The 15,977-nt window shown below is 38.6% G+C and overlaps 1 protein-coding gene across 1 annotated transcript; it reads left to right on the top strand.

Annotated features, from left to right (window-relative positions):
• The first annotated feature begins 9,159 nt into the window (after nucleotides 1–9,159).
• Nucleotides 9,160–15,298, top strand: LOC131242774 (cytochrome c). Its single transcript, XM_058241643.1, has 3 exons — nucleotides 9,160–9,407; nucleotides 13,592–13,725; nucleotides 14,985–15,298. Exons 1-3 carry the CDS (start codon nucleotides 9,296–9,298, stop codon nucleotides 15,078–15,080), a joined length of 342 nt encoding a protein of 113 aa, XP_058097626.1. The 5' UTR covers nucleotides 9,160–9,295; the 3' UTR covers nucleotides 15,081–15,298.
• Nucleotides 15,299–15,977: the final 679 nt, after the last annotated feature.

The raw sequence follows: 15,977 nt of genomic DNA, 5'->3' as shown, positions 1-15,977 counted from the left end.
AGATGCCAAACACAGCAGGACTTAATTTAGTTCAGGTGGGTTGAGTCGACTCGGCAGCAAGCTTCGCACACCACTTGCTTTCAAATCCGTTTACTGTCTTGGATCGGAAAACATCGATTATGCTTGCGATCTATTTTGGGGCTGCCATTGTTGATTGAACATAGCATACATGGGCTACCTGATGGATGAAACGGATCTGCAATCGATGGCCGAAAGGAAATCAGCGGCTAGGGTTGCTTGACGAGGAAGGTGATGGAGCTTTCATGGCATTCTTCAATCGGATGCATCTTTCTCGATTCCACTGCTTCTGAACGAGTCAGATTCAAGCTATGAAGCCTCCAGACCAATGATTTTGAAGCTTGGAGATGGTTTTCCTGGTGTTTCACGAGTTTGAAGCTATCGGTTGATTTTCTCAATGTGTCATACATTGCTGTAGAAGATACGAAATCGGGTGGCTCGGATGGCTGTTTGGGCATCCCAATATCATCTGGATTGAACTGGAATGGTTAGGACGGATTCTAGGGTTTCTATTTTCGAAAGAGAAGGGGGAAGGAAATTGAAAACTTCCTATTTATATGCAACACCAGTTTCTTACTCAACCCTAATCCACGTGGTTGGTTTCGATGGCTGAGATCCTTCGAAATGAACGACTAGGATGGATAGGGGTGGAAGTACACGGATTGCCAACCTAACAGCTAGAAACTGATTTCTGTTGTTGGAAAAACACCATGCGCAACTCGATTTTCATTGAGTTTGTGTGCAGATGTGAGGATGCTCAGCCATAAATGTTAGGGTTTTGGTTAGAACGGGCCTGCCTACACGATGGACGGTCTGGATCTTCCAGACGAGTGGTGGTGATGGTCAACCAATCAACACAATGGACGGTTGTCCGTCGCTGGTGAAAACAGGGAAAGGAGAGAGAAATTTCTCTTTCTCAAATAGCGTCGGGTCAGCGTCATCTGACTGAGCTGTGCGTTCCAGTGCACCGCAGGTGTGCACGTCTTGTGTACACGCACAAGTCTGGAAGTTGGGTCCACGTACCTCTCAGTGCAATCCACTCCATCCATTTACTTTGGGGCGTCCAAATTAACTTAATTTCCTAAAGATCAAGCAGATCCAAAGCTCAGGTGGATCAAAATTCTCCGAATTGATCATCTACTGGCAATTTTAAATAATCTAATGGTCAGATCTTTTGCTTTGGGGTCTTGTGACCATCGTTAGGCATCAACTGTCATGTACAATGACTAATCCTTCAATTTGACGGTTAACTTCGTGTAATCGTCGAATAAGTCATCTCATGTTTGATGTGGGTTGTTTATAACCTAACAGATGGTGGATCTTATAGATTAGGTTTGATAATCTGAAACAGATGGTTAGTTTATCCATCAAGTAGATTAAGGTCTGATGAATAATTTTTCTTAGATTGTGTGATGGTTCATCCTGGGGATTAATGAATGGATGACTCGGTCTATGAGTGACAACTATACACGACGGTTGGATTCGAGCTAGCATGAAGTGGAACTTTTACGTAGGTTTGGTCGATGTTTACACTAAGTTAAGTTTCCATAATAATACTTGTGTACTGAAAAGTATGGGGTGTTACATTTATTCACACCGTCTGTTCATTTTTCCAACTCATTTCAGGGCACAATAGAATATACAAGGCAGATCCAAATTTTAGGTGGAGCACATCATAGAAATAGTGGCAATTGAATGCTTGCCATTAAAAACTTCCCGGGGCCACAAAAGTTTTGGATCAAGTTGATATTTGTGTTTTCCATTCTTCCAAGTCTTCTAATCAAGGTTAGATGGCAAATAAACATTACAATTAGCCTTATAAACTTTTCAACATTGGCCATTCAATTGCCACCATCTATTGGTGTGGTCCACTAGAGATTTGGATCTGCCTCATCTTTGGTCTGGTTCCCTAAAATGAGCAAGAAAACTAGATGGATGGCTTAGATAAAACACATGCTTAATATGTTCATAGAGAACCAACTAGCTCTGTCCTAACCCAGTGATCACCACCAAATCCCACTCCAACAGGGTACTAACAGTGATCAACGCCCAATCCCACTCCAACGGAGTACCAAGGGTGTGTTTGGCCCGCAGAATTTAGGTGGATTAGGAGGGATAGTATTGTAAAATCCCTTCTAACCCTATCTCTAGGTTGTTTGGGTGGCAGTGGATATCAATCCGCGTTACGGACTCGGCGATTTCAGAGGAAAAGGGATGGATTACGAAATCCCTTCTTGGATTCATCGCCCGTTCACTGGCTATCATCGATCACATCCCACATATAAACAAAAATCCATTTGCAGACAACAATTACATCGTGGATTTCAGTAGAGCCTGTGAGAGAAGCTCTTCCTGTAGACCTACCAACACCTTGCAGGACGGAGAGGATCCCTTCTTGGGTTTCAAGTGCTTGGGCTTCTTCCTCAGTGAGCCGAGCCGAGAAGCCGTGGATGATGGTTTCGTAGGTGTAGATGATCTTGGCCAAATCGGAGACTGAGTTCAAGGACGAGTCGTACCAAAGTTGGGGTTGATTGAATCTCGATGGCATTGAGGATTTGGACGTGTGGACAATGTATGTCTTCTTCTCCAATGCATTTGCTGATTTGGATGTGAGAAGACAGCAGAGTAGGAAGAGCACTGAAAATCTCATTCTCTCCATTTTCTTCTTCCTTCATCCTCTGTTTCTTCTTTGTGGAGATGTAATTTTGTACGAGGTGGGGGAAAATTGGCGAGGAGTTTTCCAAAGAAAATCGGCATCCAACGTGCCCTTAGCGTGAATTTTTTTGGCCTGAAGCAAGACTCCCGTGATAAACTTCTGTCATTCCAAACACTCCCCTTTGTTACACCTGCCGGATTGCCGAATCCCATGCCCATCCAAACACATTTTCCAAATCGTCCCGGGATATTGCAACCCATCCAAACAGATATCCCAAATCGTCCCGGGATATTGCAATACGGTGGAACTCCTTCACATCCAATGACAACATACATCATTACCTTAAACTTAGTTCCATCCCTTCTAATCCCACCTAATGCAACCGGCCAAACACGCCCCTGCGGAATTCAGGTGGATTAGGAGGGATAATATTGTAAAATCCTTCTTAACCCTATCTCTAGGTTGTTTGGATGGCGGTGGATATCAGTCCGCATCACGGACTTGGCGATTTCAGAGGAAAAGGGATGGATTACGAAATCCCTTCTTGGATTCATCACCCGGTCACTGGCCATTATCGATCCCATCCCACATATAAACAAATACCCATTTGCAGACAGCAGTTACATCGCGGATTTCAGCAGAGCTTGTGAGAGAAGCTCTTCTTGTAGACCTACCAACACCTCGCAGGACGGAGAGGATCCCTTCCTGGGTTTCAAGTGCTCGGGCTTCTTTCTCAATGAGCCGAGCCGAGAAGCCGTGGATGATGGTTTCGTAAGTGTAGATGATCTTGGCCGAATCGGAGACTGAGTTCAAGGACTAGTCGTACTAGAGCTGGGGTTGATTGAATCTCGATGGCATTGAGGATTTGGATGTGTGGACGATGTATGTCTTTTTTCTCCAATTCATTTGCTGATCTGAATGTGAGAAGATAACAGAGTAGGAAGAGCAATGAAAATCTCATTCTCTCCATTTTCTTCTTCCTTCTTCCTCTGTTTCTTCTTTGTGGAGATGCAGTTTTGTACAAGGTGGAAGAAAACCGGCAAGGAGTAGACCGTTTTCCTGAGATAACGGGCATCCAACGTGCCCTTAGCTTGGATTTTTTTGGCCTGAAGCAGGACTCCCGGGATAAACTTTTGCCATTCCAAACACTCCCCTCTATTACACCTGCTAGATTGTCGAATCCCATGCCCATCTAAACACATTTTCCAGATCATCCCGGGATATTGCAACCCATCCAAACAGATATCCCAAATCGTCCCGAGATATTGCAATACGGTGGAACTCCTTCACATCCACCGACAACATACATCATTACCTTACACTTAGTTCCATCCCTTCTAATCCCACCTAATGCAACCGGCCAAACATGCCCTAACAGTGATCAACACCAAATCCCACTCTAACACGACCAATCCTTGGGGCTCAGAAAGTTTCCCTTTTTAAAATTAGAAAAACTTGGATACTTTGGAAAATTATGATGGATATGCAGTCACCTATTGTTGATAGATGTCTTAAATTTGTAATATCGATAGTTTGTCGATGACAAGTTCGATGCCATCGAGTATTTTTCAAATTTTCTTCGTTGGTTGCTGGTCATATTGGTGCCATTTTTTGATGACATCGAAGAGTATTCGATGACATCGAAGATGCGTTCGATGCCATCAACGTAGGTCGAGTAATCGAAAAATTTCGGATAGTACATGTTTTGTCTCTGGACAGTTTTGGTTTTTTTTTTTTTTTATGTCATCGAAGTTTAATCGTCGACGACATCAAAGGGTGTTTGATAACATCGAACGTTTTGCACAGAATTTTACGGATTTGCAAAGTTTATTTCCGATTTCATTCAGGATTCTTTCTAAGGCTATATATTTGCGTATAAATAGGATTATGAGGTATTCTAAGAGTTTTTAAATCATCTTGGGGTTTCAAATGGTGTAGCAAGGATTCAAGGTTGTTCAAATAGGGTAATCTCTTAATTTCTGCTTTCAAGACTGAATACCATCTAAAGGTTTTCCCCATTAGAGATGACCCGAATAATTGTAAGCAATATTGAGGAACTTTAGAGAGATTTCTCATCATTATTATAAAATGCATCATATGTTATTCTAGTGATCCGTCCCCATTAAACTTCTTAAAGTCCGGGTGTTTAAAATCAGCGAGAAATGGTACTTCTTCTATTTCAGAGGAATTCAGTGTCTGATATCGGAACCTTTTATTTTGATTTTGTTTCTTTTCTAAATTAATGGATTACATCGACAATACGCGATTACTACTATAGAAAAGTACCAGAGAAGGTTAAATCCGTTACGAGCAAGGATAGGCAATGTGAGGTGATGTCCAGAATGGTCTCTGCTTCACCGACAACATAACAGAACGACTATAAGAAGAATCTCACCACATGATCGTAGGCTATTAGCAAGAAATAGAGATGAGACGACTCTAATATCACATATGCCCTCATTACAGATGAGGAGGACCCGTCTACTATTCAGGAGACTCTTGATGAGCCTGATACAAAAAGTGGAAGACAACTATGGACAATGATATGGACTCTTTGTGCAAAAACTACACATGAGAGCTAGTGGAGCTTCCAGTGGGCTGAAAAGCAATCGGATGCAAGTGGTTGTTTAAAATGAAACATGATAAATACAAAGCGAAGCTGGTAGTGAAGGGTTATGCACAGAGAGAAGGAATCAACTTCACAAAGATTTTCATGCCGGTGGTTAAGTATGTGTCTATCAGATTCATGTTAGCGCTGATTGCCCAATATGATCTTGAGCTGGAACAGATGGATGTCAAAACTTCATTCCTGCATGGGAAGTTGGAAGAGCAGATCTACATGAAGTAAGTAAATGGTTATGAAGTTAAATGGGCAGATAACAAAATTTACAGGTTAATAAGGTCGTCATATGGCCTGAAACAGCCGCCTAAGCAGTGGTATAAAAAAATTGATTTTTTTTATGTTGAGTCAAAAAATTATCAGGAGTGAATACGATCATTGCGTCTATTATAAGACACTAAGTAATGAAAAATTTATCATCCTAATATTGTATGTTGATGATATGTTGATCGTCAGTCATGGCATATCTAAAATCGATGTACCGAAGACTCGATTATCAGAGACATTCGAGATAAAAGATATAGGAGCTGCAAAGAGGGTTCTTGACATAGATATTCATAGATACAGGAGTAGGAGCAGACTTTGATTATCACAGGCATAATGCTTTGAAAATGTGTTGATCAAGCATGAGATGGACTAAGTAAAGCCGGTGAGCGTTTCTCATGCAGCTCACTTTAAGCTTTCTTTAGAACAATGTTGTAAATCAAATGAGGAAAAGCAGGTTATGTCTCATGTGCCTTATTCGAATGTCGTTGGTAGTTTAATATATGCCGTGGTTTGTACGAGACCGGATATTTCACAGGCAGTCAGTGTTGTGAGTAGATACATGTCAAGCCTCGGCAAGCAACATCGGGAAGTGGTGAAATGATTACTTCGATACATTCGAGGTACAAAAGATTGCATCTTAAATTTTGAAAAGACAAGAGCAAAGTTGGTAGGGTATGTGGATTCAGACTACGTAGGTAGTACAGATTCCAAAAAGTCAACTTTAGGTTACTCGTTTATGCTAGCGGGTGGAGCGATTAGTTGAATATCGAAGTTTTAGTTCGTGATGTCTTTTTCCACAACTGAAGCTGAGTATATGGCAGTGACGGAAGCGTTTAAAGAAGATGTTTGACTGAGAGGCATGATAAATCAATTGGGGCTTCAATAGGAGGCCGTGCCAATTAATTATGACAGCGAGAGCGCTATTGATTTGGTTAAAGATTTTGTTTTATCACTCCCGTAATAAACACATTGATGTCTATCACCATTTTATCCGACAAGTGCTTGAGGAAGGAGACGTGACTCTGTAGAAGATTCACACTAGCGTGAATGCGACAAACATGCTCACCAATGTGGTTCCTGCAGAAAAGTTCAAGTTTTGTATAACTTCTCTAAGCTTGGTGATGACGTAAAAGGAAGACGGAGTGTGCACGAGAAGTGTTAATGGAGCTATAATGCGAAGCAGATATAAGAAAATAAGTCAATAAGCTACACATTTAAATATTGAAAGCATGGTGAAGATTGTTGTTGATAGACGTCATTAAAGTTTAAGTGTCAATGACATCGAAGAGTGTTCGATGACATCAAACGTTTTGCACAGAAGTTTGCGAATCCGCTAGATCTACGAAATTTGTTTCCAATTTCATTTGGGATTCTTTCCAAGGCAAAGTATTGTAAGAGTTTCTAAATCGTCCTAAGGTTTCAAAGGGTGTAGCAAAGGTGAGATTCGAGTTTATTTGAATTAGGTAATCTCTTTCTCTTTGTAATATCTGCTTTCATAATGATATTTGTCGCTTTGTGCGGTGGTTTTTCCTGAAAGGTGTTTTCAATTTCTGCTTTCATAATGATATCTGTCGCTTTGTGCCGTGGTTTATCCTGAAAGGGGTTTTCAATTTCTGCTTTCATAATGATATCTGTCGCTTTCTACCGTGGTTTTTCCCGAAAGAGATTTTCCACATTAAATCTCTATATTCTTCTCCCTTTTACTTGGTACAACCAATCCACGGGATTGTGACTGGTCTATAGAGGGTTCAATCTAGTCAAATTTATTTGAATTAATATATGTCACTTGTACAATGTATGAGTGCCTACTTATTGATTATCATGCAGCCTAAGTATCATACAACCTCTTTAAAAATTTTAATTTTGAAGCATTGCTAAGCTCACAAGCATGTATAATACAACTTATGTACATGTTACATATGTGCCGACATGGCATAATAGGCCCAAGGTCCAATCCATCCATCAAAATGGTACCATCATATCAATGCCCTAACTTAAGAAATACGTTGATATACCTATTGAGTGGGCTAATAAGGTTTGTTAAACAAACATACAACTTAAAATATTTTGGATGAGATTTTTTTAAACCCATCCACATATATTTTAATATCGAGGCCCGCATGCTAATGAAATCAGTTTTTCTTTATAGGAAAACACATACAAGGTCAATCTAGTCTAATGGATGGATTAGATCTCTTACATATGTGACATTTAGTGCACATGCGTGTGTACCTAACTAAGCTCTTAGTTTTTCTTTAAGATGGTTATTGCGGTTTCCATCTCATTTTAAAAAAATAAGGGTATATGAGTCATTTCATCCTCATTAATAGATTCATAAGCATGTTTCAGTAATACATAAAAGCTGAAATCGTCTTCTGAAAAATTTTCAGGTAAAAATCTCTTAAAAAAAACAAAAACAAAAAAATCTTTTAACTGTCCAATAGAGGTAGCGGGTTAGGTGAGTCCCCAGAATGATTGAGTGAGTGACTCACTGACATTGGGCCTCATCTTAATGTACATACTAAACTCATTTCAAGGCATGGACCTAAAAATGAAGCCGATTTAAATTTTAAGTGTACCGCATTATAGGAAACAGTGGTCATTGAATGTCTTCAATTAAGAACTTCCTAGAGTCCACCGTAATGCTTATCAGCCATCCAACGTATTGATATAACAAATATCATCAAAATCCAAATACGAACCTGTTCGGAACTTGTGTGGCTTGAAAAAATGTTTAATGGTCAATCCACACAGTTTCCTGCAGTGTGCTCTCCTTCAAATTTGGATTATTACTATTATTATTATTATTTTTGCCCATGCTCTAAAATGATATGAAAAATGGATGGACAAACCAGATATGTATCATGCACATCCAAGTCACTAAGCTGGTACCCACTCTCAGACTCACGGATTAGATGATTCTTAATCCAAGGTGCATGGTGCAATTATCATGGGCCCACCTTGATGTGTGTATTATGTATCCATGCCATGGCATCCATTTTTTTTTTTCATATTATTTTAGAGCATTATTCAAAAGCCGAAGTTGATCCAATTATCAGGTGAACCATACCACAAGAGACACCGGTGATTTACCTTCCCACCATTGAGAACTTCTTAAGACTCAATGTTTATTTACTATCAACCCGTTGATAAGGTTTTATAAATTTGGATGACGGTAGAAAACAAGTATCAATTTTATATAAGACTTTTGTAGTCATGGTTAATTAACAATATTTCCTAATTTATAGTAACCTCATGATTGTATCAATTTCAGTTTTCGGATAATGCCACCAAATGATAGGGAAAAGATGGACAGAATGTATACATAATACAGGAATCAAGGTTGAGCAGACGGTGATGCAATTTAATTAAATAATCATTTTTTCTTCACACTATAAAATGAAGCTTAGAACGAATTTCGCATGTGAAAAGTTCCTGCGTATCATTCATCACTCTCTGGCAGAGTATCAGAGATTTTTGCAGCCACGAATAACATTTTTTTTGTCCATGAAAAACTCTATCAGGGGTATTTCGGTCATTTAGCGAAGCACGTGACGCCAACTCACACACTATAAAACCCACATGACTTTGCGGAACCCTCGTTTCATATCTCGTCTGGCTACGGAGAGAGTTCGGCATAACCCTAGAAAACAGCTTCGTTTTTCTCAGCCTGGAAAGGTTGAAAAATAATACAGAAGCAGAAATCCTAATTCGAGTTAGGGTTTTTGAGGGAAATGGCGTCGTTCTCGGAAGCTCCACCAGGCGATCCGAAGGTAGGAGAGAAGATCTTCAAGACTAAGTGCGCTCAATGCCATACGGTCGACAAAGGAGCAGGACACAAGCAAGGTTGGATTTTTCCCTATCTCATCTCCCTCTCTTTCAGTGTAGAAATTGTATTTTTCTTCATTTTTTTTTCTGTTTATTTTGAAGATCTGGTGAGTTTTTATATGATTCTGTGCGAATCTGAGCTTTCTTCTCTTGATTTTATTTGCGTTTGATCCGATGTGGTGAATTTTCCATGTGCTCTTAGATTTCAGTGGTAAACGGCTTCATTTTCTTCTCTCTCTCTCTCTCTCTCTCTCTCTCTCTCTCTCTCTCTCTCTCGTTTTATTCTCGTAAGAAATGGCGATTTTTGCTGGCGATTGCCAATTTTTTGTTGATTTGTTCGATCTGTTTCTTTAGTAGCTGGATCTTGTTGTTTATTGCTCTTTAATTCATAAGTTCTCATTTTCTTTTGAGAAGTTGTGAAGTTACACTGAACTGGGACCTGATATCCCTTTTTATTGATTTGATTGATTTCTATGGATGTAGAGCTGAAATTTCTCCCTACTATGTTTGCTGCTGTGAGAAATTGGATAATTGGTATCTCCAAATTTTTACTTTGGATTATATTCTCTTCAATTTTTTTCCGTGGTGATGTTTTCATATGCTTATTTAGAGATGTATTCATTTGTATGTGGTGGTTTGTGTGATTGTTTTGCTAGCCATATTTTATGTTGGAAAATTATGGATCTGGGATTATTTGAATAACGGCTTTGAGTGACTGATATCATTTCATGTTAAAAAAATATTTATCTGAAATTGTGGTTTTCATTTTGATGAGCTTTTATGCCTATCAAGTTTCGACACAACCAAATTGGTAAAGGAAAATCTGGATCCAGATATTTACCTTTCCCTCGAAGAACAAGCTGTTCAATTTCTCCAAAGATGCAATGAAAAAGAAGGAAAAGGGTTCTAGATTAATATCCAACAACCCACTATATGTTGTTCTAATAAGCACAATATTCCATTGTTCTTCTTCCACCATCACTACAAGCCCAAGCCACTCATGCTTTAAAATTTTTTATTCAGATAACCTTCAAAATCATTCACAAAAAGAGTCTTTACATGTTTATATACTTATTCTTAAAGCAAAGGAAACTGTATATAATGTTAGTTTTTCATTGCTTCTAATCTAACCATCTATCAATATCCCTAACCCCGTTACAACCATGCATGCCTTTTGAAAATCGGTTGTAATCATGCCAATGTTGTTGAATCACATATGCGATCGCCCAATCACACATGCAACCACATATTTATTTTATTTTTTTGAAAAATTAAAAAAAATAGGATTTTTTTTTTTTAAAAGAAAAATATATATAAGAAACTAAGGGGAACTTTCCTAAGTTAATAGATAACTAATTCTACATATTTAAAATACATTTGGGAGAAATAAAATCAATTAAACAATGAATTAAACATCAAGTCATCAACATTCAACAATATAGTTAGCAAGTAAGAAGTAACAACAAAATCAACAAGCAATCTATTTATTATTGTAGAAAATCAACAAGCTAGAAGTAGGAAGAGTGTGTGTGTGTGTGTGTGTGTGTGTGTGAAAGAGAGAGAGAGAGAGACCACTTGGAATTAAGAAATGTAAGAGAAGAGGAGAGTAAGAGAGTTTTGGGGTGAGAATATTGCAAATGGAGGAGGTTTGTAAGTCTTTTTATAGGCAAAAAGTTGTTTTTTTTTTCTTCAAAAAATAAAAATAAAAAATTAAGGTGCCATGGCCAATATGCGATCGCATATGGATATGCGCATATGCGGTCACACATGACAACACTGAATCAAGCAATTGATATTGAAATGGCATAAACTTGGGCTTGTTTGTAATAACTCAGTAGGCTTTCAAACAGGACCAATTTGATGTCGTTCTTAGAAGTTTATTTGATACCTGAAAAATGACACAAATTAAGTGATGAATTGAAACATTTTTAACTGACTTTAACAGCCAAGTTAATGACTACTAATGTGCTCAATAATGCACAATAGGACTTTGATCTTCCATCAGATCAATCCAAACCCTTAAAAAGTAGTTCAAATCTTCAATCTAGATGGTTGTATAGTTTGCATCCTTGATCACAGCCCTTGGGTGGGCCTGATCTTAGATTGACCAGCTAGTATGGCTAGATGCATCAATTTTGATTTAACCATTTTTTACTATGTTTCCATTTTTGTCAGCCTACCTTTTTTGTTACGGTTGAAGAACAGTGGTCTGATTTTGATAGATTCACCATAATTATCTTTGGTGGCTTTTAATATTGTTGCAGATCAGATTCTACCAATCTGGACCTTTCCAAAAAATAAAATAAAATCCTGCCAATCTGGTTGTTGGCATGTTCTGGACAATTTATTGAAATCTAGAAGTCAAATTGTTTTGTTTGATAATGCAAAGCTTTCATAGATAAAAATACATGATTAAAGAACTTATATCTATTTGATGAGATTTGTAGCTCCACATGCACTCCTCCAAGCACGCTTACAGGCAGAAAATGCCAGGTCATCATCATTGTGGATGCCCTATACATTTGCCATCCAGGCTCATGTGCTGTGTGCATGTGGGGAGGGGTCAGGGCCTGCAAGCAACTTATTTTGTGGTTAAAATTGCTTTTGTATTGTTACGAATGATCCTTAAATGCAGAAATCTTGACTAGGCATGCTTTCTTGCTTTCAAAATTTCAGAGGTACAGCTTTCCTTGGCTGCTTTTAGCATCAGAGGAAAATGCCAGCATTTGGGGCAACTGTTCTTTTTGTGATTACGAACAATGGCTGAAATTGTCTTAGTTCCTCACCATGAACTTTTTTCTTTTTTTTTTCTGATTTGTGCAACTTGCACATTTGTGTTGCTTTGTTCTCTTTCATTCCTCTCTCTCTCTCTCTCTCTCTCTCTCTCTCTCTCTCTCTCTATCTATCTATCTATCTATCTATACCTATACCTATCTATCTCTTTTACAGAACTTTGTTTGGCCGATTCACATGTGCAAGATCCAAGCCATCCATAAGATGGGTGCCACCATGTAGATGCCTTCTGCAAAAAGTTTGACTTATCCAGTGGCCAGTTGAGATACAATGTATGAAACAAATATATGGCCAAAAAATATAGCCATATTGTTCTGAGCCATATTTTTGTTTCTAACATTATGACCTGTTTCATGGGTGGATTGGCCTGATCAGTGGCTTCTTTCTAACAGCATGGCCTGACTTTTGGGGAGGTTCATGTACAACGTGGGACACTTGATGGATGTCGTGGATCTCAGATGTATCTGCTATACCACATAGCATGTCATGTACTAGCCTTCCCTTGTGCAAGTGTGTGGCAGGGTTTGGCAGACCATTTTGCACTATGATTCCTTTTTTTTCTTTCTTTCTTTATTTTCGAATGATACTTGTAATCTGGGTCTTTCAGATTCTTTCAGGTTAATAAGTTCAGATTTTTGGATGATCTTTACCATTCCTCTCTCCATTTTGTTTAGAAGCTTGGTGTTTTTTTTTTTTCCTGAAGTGATGCACTTTGCACTTTAGTTCAATATTTTCGTTGAGGGTCTTTACAATTCCTTCACCTTTTTATTCTCTGTATGAGCATTGAACTTCATAACAATAACCTGATCAGTTTGGTCCTGGGTTTGCTTCCCACAGACATGAGTTCTATTCCTCTCCCCATGGATTACCTAATGCACGTGGTTGGTGGATGGTTGGTGGATGATTGCGTGCATCCACAGGGAATAGTCTTCCCTTAAAGGGGCAGGGACACCCTGTCGTCATCAAAAATTATATATATATATATATATAATATTTAAAAAAAAAAAAAAAAAAAAAACCTGAAAGGTGGGTTTTATCTAGGAACTCTTGTTTCAGACTGTTTCCTCACTTGTCTTCTGAGTATATGGTGTGTTTTATCTGGGAACACTCTTGCATCATACTGGTTCCTCATAACAAAGGCTTTGGGTGGAGAGAAATATGTCTGGGATGTCCATTGCCATCTGTTTCAGGGAAGAGAGAGAGAGAGAGAGAGAGAGAGAGAGAGAGAGAGAGAGAGCTCATGTGGTTTCTACTTATTATTAATTTTGACTGAATTTTTTTTTTTGAAATATCTGCCTTTTACATGCACTCATGTGGTTTCTACTTATTATTAATTTTGACTGAAAATGATCATGCAATTCTTGAAATCTCTTTGTTGCTTTGAGAACTGAAGTTGGTGAACTCTGTAGGACCCAACTTGAATGGTCTTTTTGGACGACAGTCTGGCACAACTCCTGGTTACTCCTATTCTGCTGCTAACAAGAACATGGCTGTGAACTGGGAAGAGAAAACTCTATATGATTACCTGCTTAATCCCAAGAAGGTATGTCTTGATAGTTACCGCTCTAAATTATATATGGATGATTAAATATTGATCATGTAGATGCATGCTTTTGTAAACACATGGTTTCACATAATGGCACATGTTTCAGTATTCACATGTAAGTGGGCATGCTTGCTGACCTCACTCTGACATCCGATATTTTGATGTGGCCTGTTTGGTTGGGGGTAAACTAGAGGAATGCAAGGGAATCATAATTGTGACATAAGCTGATAGTAAACTGACATCAGCATGAGAAGAAACAAATCCTTTGCACTTACTTGTGTTGCTGAAAAAAATTCCTGGAAAATGCTTCTCCTTTGCATTTTGAATGTGGTTGGGTTGCAAGCTTAGAAAGGGAAACCCCCTCCCCTCCGATTTTGCCATTCAAAATGGCACATCAAAGTATCCCACTCGTTGGATGAGATGGTAGAGACAGTAGTGTGTGCGAGTGGTCCAGGTTCAATCCGGGTGCTACCATTAAAAATAGAAAAAATAATGTTGCATTAAAGGAAAGCTTTTTTTTCTCACCGTTTGATTTTCTGAAAAAGCACATCTTTGCATTTTATGGCATGGGCGTATGAGGTCATTTCAAGATACCAACACATGAGAGAAGATAATATAAAAATGTCATACAGTGGTTCAAATGCATCATACTCTTACCTTCTCTCATTGAGTTTTGTTTGGAATGCAAGAAGTGGGAATCTCCGTATTCCTTTCTCAATGGTCACCTTGTATATTGTGCTTGAGAATTCAAACTATGGAAAACAAGGTGTTCCATGATGATAACGGTGGCCATAACAGCCACTACTGTTACCATTATGATGTGGGCTGTTACGGCCATTACTTACAGCCTTTTTTCTGAAAATAAAAAATAAAAAATTGGACTGTTACAGGCCACTACTGCTGTTTTTTTTTTTTTTTTTAAATAAATAAATAAAATAATAACAGCTGTTATGGCCATTTTAGCCCCGTAATGCTTAACAGTTTATGTTACAGCCATCATGTAACTGATTTTGAAAACCTTGATGTAAAAGGGTATGATTGCTGGGTGGAATCCACAATTTAATTTACTATCAATTGAGTAAATAAAGGTAAATATCAATTGAAAACCTTTGCCATGTCCCTGCATCTCCATGGTTTTCCTTGTATCCAAATGTGCCTTTAGGTACTCCAGCATATGGAGAATTGGGAAATGTTCATGTTGATTTTTGTCACTTCGCTTCTGGTGTTTGATATGTATCCTTTGCTTTTGGATGCAGTATATTCCAGGAACGAAGATGGTTTTCCCAGGTCTGAAGAAGCCACAAGATCGTGCAGATCTCATTGCATATCTCAAGCAAGCCACATCCTCGTAATGTTCTTTTCTGTTTTCTATCCTCTATTTTGCGGCAACTGGAGGTGTCTGTTGAAGAGTCTGAAAAGAGACTAGTTATTTTTTATGGAATAAGACCTCAGCAGATGATGGGGTCCCATGCAACTCTTGTTTCTCATGCATTCAAATTTGGCAGTAATTGCATATGTTTGTGACATATTTCTGCACTGATCAATTCAACTGGTTCTAATTTTGACTCAATTTACAACTCTTGGTGAATCTCACTGTTTAAATCCCGTGCAATGTGGTTCTGAGCTGTTAGGTTCTCCAATTCAATTTTGTTTGTGAATGGGGAACTCTTGATGATGCTTAGCCTGTTAATGTCTCAGAAATTACTTAGCCCCTACTGACTGTCTGGGGGATTAATTTTGTCATTTGTTTGGACAATTAATAATCATTTCCATCAAATTGCATTTTTTGAATGATTAATGACATGGTAGTGGGGAGCTATCATTTATGACCATCCCATTGTCAGCCATCGGTGGACTTGGTTTTGATGGACAATGACCTTACCTTTGCTGAACAAATAATAGACGAAGAGAAATGCTTATGTATGTTGGGTGATGATGCCTGTGCATGTTAGCAGATGGAGATTTTTTTTTCCCTTTTCTCAATCGCAGAAATCCAAGATAAAGCTTAGTTAAAGTGTGCTTGAGGATCTTGATTCTTTGTATCATTTGTTTTTGTTTTTGCTTGCTTGAGTTTCTTTCCTCCGTTTGGTTAAAGAGGAAGCCGATTGCAGGGAAGGGGATGTATAGGGGCCCACTGTGACGAATGGGTTTTTATGCACACCGGTATGAAGCCCAAAAATGAGCTGGATCTGAGGTACACACTGGAGATTGAACGGGAGCAGCAGAAGTTTTGATGAAGCTGATATTTG

Source organism: Magnolia sinica, chromosome 4 (genome assembly GCF_029962835.1).
Source record: "Magnolia sinica isolate HGM2019 chromosome 4, MsV1, whole genome shotgun sequence".
NCBI classification, from domain to species: domain Eukaryota; kingdom Viridiplantae; phylum Streptophyta; class Magnoliopsida; order Magnoliales; family Magnoliaceae; genus Magnolia; species Magnolia sinica.
This window is presented reverse-complemented; position numbering and strand designations above follow the sequence as displayed.